This window comes from Zea mays, chromosome 1 (genome assembly GCF_902167145.1).
Source record: "Zea mays cultivar B73 chromosome 1, Zm-B73-REFERENCE-NAM-5.0, whole genome shotgun sequence".
Lineage (NCBI taxonomy): Eukaryota > Viridiplantae > Streptophyta > Magnoliopsida > Poales > Poaceae > Zea > Zea mays.
Window position 1 is genome coordinate 201,540,943 of NC_050096.1, and position 6,765 is coordinate 201,547,707.

Sequence of the window (6,765 nt, forward strand, 5' to 3'; positions counted from 1 at the left end):
TGTCGAGTGGCGCACCGGACAGTCCGGTGCGCCACCGGATAGGTCCTGTTGACGGTCCGGTGCACGATCTCCTTCCAAATTTGGCATATCCGACCGTTGCTCCTCTGGGCTGACTGGTGCACCGGACACTGTCCGGTGCACACCGGATAGTACGGTGCACCAGTTGACCGTTGGAGCAGTGCACGTGTCGCGCGAAGATTGCGCGGCCGATCGTTGGCGTAGGCGACCGTTGGCTCACCGGACAGTCCGGTGCACCACTGGACAGTCCGGTGAATTATAGCCACGTCGCCCAATTACTTTTCCCGAGAGCGACGAGTTCGCCGAGGATGCCTCACCGGACAGTCCGGTGCACCACCGGACAGTCCGATGAATTATAGCCGTACGCCGCCGTCGATTCTCGAGAGCAGCACTTTCACCGGAGACCAGCCTGGCGCACCGGACACTGTCCGGTGCACCACCGGACAGTCCGGTGTGCCAAGCCGAGCTGGAGTTTGCTACACATAGCCAACTCTTTTTCCAATTCTTTTCTCACTGTTTCTAGCACTTAGACAAAACACATTAGTACTCAAAACAATGTACTAAGTCTAGAAACATACCTTTTTTTCTTTGATTTGCACTTCTCGCTTTACTTGGGACATAAGATCTTAATTAACCGTGTTGGGCACTTAATCACCAAAACATTATTGAAATTGCCCAATGGCACATTTCCCTTTCAAGCAGCCACCCCCAACGGCTATGTGGTGGTTGAGGGCTATAAATACCCCCAACCACCACCACTCCAAGCATCCAAGATTCCAGCACTTCACATTCAATACAAGAGCTAGTGCATTCACTCCTAGACACAATTCAAAAGAATCAAAGCCTCTCCAAGTCCCAAATTCACTCCAAACACCTAGTGACTAGAGAGAGTGTTTTGTTCGTGTTCTTTGCGCTCTTGTTCTTGGATCGCTTTCTTCCTTCCTCATTCTTGATTCAAAGTGACTTGTAATCAAAGCAAGAGACACCAAGTGTGTGGTGGTCCTTGCGGGGTCTAAGTGACCCATTTGATTAAGGAGAACGCTCACTCGGTCTAGGTGACCGTTTGGGAGAGGGAAAGGGTTGAAAGAGACCCAGTCTTTGTGACCACCTCAACGGGGACTAGGTTCTCTAGAACCGAACCTCGGTAAAACAAATCACTGTGTTCATCCGCTTTATTTTTTGGTTGATTTGTTTTCCCCTCTCTCGGACTCGAATTCATTTCTAACGCTAACCCCGGCTTGTAGTGTGTGCTTAAGTTTGTAAATTTCAGATTCCGCCTATTCACCCCCCCTCTAGGCGACTTTCATTGCCGGCATGGTCGAGGACTTGCGGGGCATGTGTTTGGTCATGGAGGTCGCTGTTGACACGACTGAACGCCCCCACGTACACCCTCGGGCAAACCCTCGCTGACTTGTGGGGCTAGTCGACCCTAGTTGTGGGGACCTCAGCACCAGAGTCTCTATAGTAACCCGTGTACCGGAAAGGACGGGACGATACACTATACCGTGTGTATGCCTACGCACGAAAGAAGGTGACGCAAGGTCCATGACGGAAGACAAAGCTGCTCCACACATGTTCTCGAACCATGCCTTAAGTCTACCTTGTGGGACCCACTAGGCGCCACAACATCAGCATCAGACTCGCTACAAGGACCGTATAACGGGCGGATGAAGCGGAGCACCATACTGGGAGTATGGCCGTGCACGACTCTACGAACGACGTCAGAAGGACTACGCCACCCAAAGGCAACATGCCACGCTCTCATAAGTAGAATACAAGTTCCGCACTATAAGGTCCTACCGTTGAGCTATAAAAGGGCTAGACCTCCTCCCCCTTATAGATATAGACGCACACGCACCAGTTGTAACACGTTCTCGAGCAATACTACGATAAGCACTACACTAGACCAGGACGCAAGCCTGAACCAGTATAACCCTCTGTCTCAAACTCGTTGCTTGAATTCAAGCGGTTCACCATTCGAAGTGAGTCCGCACTATCATCCCCATCGAACACAAATTCAATTGTTCCCCGATTTCCGAAACCACGACAGCTAGCAACACACGCATAGCGAGAGAAATAACGACGTCATCTTAATCGTCCACAAGCATAGAGAGAGAGGCAACAATGATGACAGTTAAGATGATCTATCAAACATGTGAACCTATTTGTGTGTAAGGCTCTGCTAATAATTTTTTAATCTAAAAAATCATAAACATTCTATTAGATTATGATAGTCTCTTGAAAAACTATACTCATATAAAGTATGAGTTTCGTGTGTCATGTGTCGTCATGCGTCAGACGTGAAGCGCATATAATTATTCCCCTTCCCCTAGATAAGGAGGTGATGTGTTCCTACTGTAAGAATGTACTCGTGCATATGGTTATTCGCCTCCCCTGTATAAGGTTTATTTCACCAGAGACAAAACTAATCACGCTATAAATGACATGCGTTCCTATCTCCTTGCACGACCTCCGTGTCGCGCTCAACGAATTCACACCATGCTTCACGTCCACAATGGCGGCCACTGTCTTGCATCGTTACCACAACCTTCTCATGCCCTCCCTCCGGTTATTCCTTTTCGCCCCTGTGCTGCTAGGGATCACACACCTTTCGGGCTCGCTCCTCATCCTCACTGGCTTGCATGCGGGGACGTAGCTCTTCCCGCCCGTGATCCGCCATCTTGCGGGACCTATTCCCGCTATTGTTCAATGTTAGGGTTTAGGGTTTAGGGGGCATAACCTTATGTTGTTCAATGCGGGGGTGTGGCTCTTCCCGACAATGCCATCCGAGCTTTCTCCTCCATAGAGGGGCTCCATGTCCTGCGATGGGCGATGGTAGGAGATCTCCACTTCTTGTTCTTCAATGTTACTCCATCCCATTATATAACGTGTAACCATTTCTAGTTCAAAAGCTGAGAAATACATTTAATTCTCTCTATACCACTATGTATATGTGTATAGAGAGACTACGGGCCCGTTTGGATTGATGTCTAACTTGCCCCACTTTGTCTAACTTTTCTGTCTAAGGTTAGTTATTCAATTCGAACGACTAACCTTAGGCAAAATGGGGCACAATTAGCCACAAACCAAACATGCCCTACATCTTGTATTATGGGACAAGAAAAAAAGTGATTACATCTTATATTATATTACGGATGGAGTATCCCATAATGACTTGGCAGAATATGCCTAAACTTCAGGCAGTTACCAAAACCAAGTCGGTACGTGACGCGACACAAACATCGTCGTCTTCCTCCTAACATAAAAAAAATAACTGTATATCGTCGAAACGCATGGTCATGGTAAATATTACTCCCTCCGTTTCTTTTTATTTGTCGCTGGATAGTGTAAAATTGCACTATCCAGCGACAAATAAAAAGAAACGGAGGGAGTATCTAAAAAATGTACGAGTCCATCACGAGATCGTCGTGACCAACCAGCAGCCACCGCTCGCCGGCTCGCCGCGTTGCCAGCTCGCGCTGCCGGCCTGCCGCCAACGGAAGAGCGGACGCCCGACGGGCGCGGGCGAAACCCGGAATGATTTGTTTAGGCGGTCGATGGGTGGATGGGCATGGGCCCGATGGGGAAGAAAAGAACATCGCGGGCGGGGCCGACCGACCGGACGAGTGAGGAAGCATCCGGGCCGGATGGCGCACCGTGTTCCGTGCACGAGCAAAATGCTAATCCAACAGGCAGGCGGGCCCCTGCCCCCGCCCCGCTCTCCTGCTCTGTTCGCCTCGCTAGTGGCGACCTCATGGCTGAACAGCGAGTAGGCTTTTAACGGAAAGCGCAGCGCCAGCGCGGGCGTGCGCCACTCGCCGGCGGGAAAAGCTTTCTCTCCGGTTTATCTCCGCACTGCTTGCTACACGACTAGCAGCAGCGGTACTTGCCCCTCTCGTTCTGTCAGCTGCGGCAAGACAACAGATGCGGTTACAGTAATCCGGCTTTTATGCGCATCACGCTCTTTTCTTCCCGGGAGCCGCCACGACCACGAGCTTGTCGGCTGATACCGTGACGCCGACGCCCTTTTTTTCTTTCTTTCGTCGAAACGGTAACGATACTGATTAATTTGAAGTTAACCCTACCCTCCTCATTGTTATGTTAATCCTGTAACTGGATTTGGGATCCAGCGTGGAATATTCGCAGGGCCCCACGTCACCAGCATCCTCGGCCCCACCAGGACCGGGTCCCTACGGCGGGAAGAGCGGAGGGGCACGGCACGGCACGCGGGGGCCAACGAGGCCCCACCACCAGCCACCCAACACGTGTCCGGGCCGGTGCCCACCAGCCGCGACGCGAGCGGGTCCAGGACCCCACACCTACCGCCGCGCCTGCCGGAGCCCCACCACGCGGCGGCAACGAGGAGGGGCCCCCCTCCGCCCACCAGTCACGTGACGGGCAGCTCGTGGCTGCCTGGCTGTCCCCACACGCCACACCCCACCCCACCCCAGCCGCTGGTGCGCTCGCGCACGGTCCGCGAGGGCGCGCGCTTTGACCCACCACCACATCGCTTTGCGTCCGGGGCCCGCGCCACGAACCACCGGCTCCGGGCCCCACCGCCGGAGCCTAAGAAAAGCAACCCACTCCGCCGGACCCACCTCCGGCCGTGTGCGTTAAATTTTGCCACCACGTACGCACGTGCTCGCCGCTCCGCCTCGCCTCCATCCCTAGCACACTAGCAGGATTAGCAGAGTACGCTAAACCCATCCCTCCTCACTCTCCTCATCAGGAGGGCTCAAGCTCACCAAACAAAAATGGCGACACAGTAAAAAAAAGAATTATATTAGCAAAAGGTCGTCAATTAATTAACTCAATAACAAATCAGCTGCTCGTTTTGATTTGCATTACACGCTGCTTCTACAGTTCCACTACCTCTTTCATCATCTTCTTCTCTCTACCACTAACACTGGGGGTCACTGAACTGAACGTGAGCTACGACAGAAAGCATCATGTAGTTCATCATAAGGAGGATTGCGAAAGGGGGGAAAACGAGGGGGAGCGATTAAATTAGAGCAAAAGGAACCTAAGCTTTGGGGTTGGACTTTCTGGGCGTACGGTGGTGCGTTACTCTTCTGGGCTGGAGTCGGACACCGGCTCGTCGTCGTCGTCGTCGTCTTCTTCCTCCTCCGGATGGTTGACGTCGCTGCGACCGCCGCGCTGCTGCTCGTGGGACCCGGACCCCAGGTGCAGATGCTCCGAGTTGCTGTTGTGAGACAAGCTAGAGATGGGCTGCTGGCCCTGGAAGTCGGCGACGTTCACCGCCGCGGGGAACACGGCGGCCTGCGCGCCGCCGAGGTTGATGAGCTGCGGCGCGGGCTGGATGGCCCAGAATTGCGTGGGCTGGGCGGCCGCGGCGCCAGGCTGGGGCACCATCCACACGGCGGTGGCCTGCGGAATCATGCGGTTGCCGCCGCCGGGGCTGCCGGCCGCAGGGACCGCGAAGACCGGGACGAGCCCTTGAGGGGCGCCCGACGCGGCGATGGGGGCGAGGCCGCTCGGCACCGAGATGGCCGCTCCACCGGTGCCCTGCAGGAGCGGGTCGGCGAGGACCGGGTAGTACGCCGCGGGCGCGGCGGTGGCGAGCGGGGACGCGCCGGCGGCCGCTCGCGTCGGCTGCAGCTTCCGGCGGCGCTTGGCGGACGCCTCGTCGCCGTCGACCACGGTGGTGAGGGACGAGGGGCTGGAGGACGACGAGGACTGCGTGGGGATGCGGAGCACGCCGTCGACCGTGGTCGCGATCGCCGGTACCGTGCCGGTGCCGGTGGCGGCGATGATGGCGGGCTCCGACTGCTGCAGCAGCCACCGGATGGTCTCGCCGTCGGACTTGTGCCCTAGCTCCCGCGTCAGCTGGAAGATCCTGGCCGCGCACGCCGCGGGCATGCGGATCCGCCGCCCCCGGCCCTCCACCTTGGTGTGCCGGTCGCGGTTCCGCGGCGGCGGCTTGCTCCGCACCACGGCCATCCCGCCGAAGAACTCCACCGGCTCTGGCTTCGGGACCATGAACCCGTGCATGGAGATCGCGCCCATAGCCATCCCCGTCGCCGCGACGCCGCCGGCTACGTGTTGCCGCGCGCCGTCCCCATCCTCCGCCCTGTTGTCCTGCGCCTGCGCCTCCATGGCGCGAGTCGAAACGAGCGTGGGGGAGAGATTGGATTTTCTTGTAACCGCGCTCGGTGACGGTGGCTCCCTCGTCCCTCTCCTTCCGCGTGCGAGCGCGGAGGTGGGGCTCGCGTCGGACGGTTTTACATGGCTCGCCGCCTCGGACGAGAGAGCTAGATTTATCAGGCGGTGTGTCACTTGGCGGTGGGACCATAACGCGCGGGGCCACCGCCCAACCGTGTCGCGCCGGGGGACCCGGCTGATCTGTAACAGGGCCCGCCGCATTAATCTACGCGCCGGGCGCGCATCCGACGGCCCAGGGCGCGTTGTCGTTTGCCCAGCTTGGTAACGCGTGGGACCGCGCGTGGCCCCACGCATGATGGTCAAATTTGCAGCGCATTCATGATTAATTAATGTGTATTATGAGAGCGGCCATTCGGATTAGGGCAAGCATTAGCATGCGCATGGCCTTAAGATTCGCATCCGTGCGTGACTCGTGACCTCCCAGCTACTCCAATCTTTTCTGACAGGTTGGACCAGTGCTACAATAACGAAAAATAAAAGATGGCATGTGGACCCGGCGCGGTGTATAAGTGGGGCTGTGGTGGTGGAGAGGAGGCCCATGGATGAGGGACCAGGTATTCCGGG

General features: G+C 56.1%; 1 protein-coding gene across 1 annotated transcript; it reads right to left on the bottom strand.

Annotated features, from left to right (window-relative positions):
* Nucleotides 1-4,784: 4,784 nt before the first annotated feature.
* On the bottom strand, nt 4,785-6,446 carry LOC103643109 (uncharacterized). The gene has a single exon (XM_008666269.4). The coding sequence runs from the start codon at nt 6,400-6,402 to the stop codon at nt 5,083-5,085; it is 1,320 nt and encodes a 439-aa protein (XP_008664491.3). The 5' UTR covers nt 6,403-6,446; the 3' UTR covers nt 4,785-5,082.
* Nucleotides 6,447-6,765: the final 319 nt, after the last annotated feature.

What these genes read in the sequence shown, in the direction of transcription:
- LOC103643109 (XM_008666269.4), bottom strand. Translation starts at nt 6,402, where the DNA reads ATGCGGCGGGCCCTGTTACAGATCAGCCGGGTCCCCCGGCGCGACACG.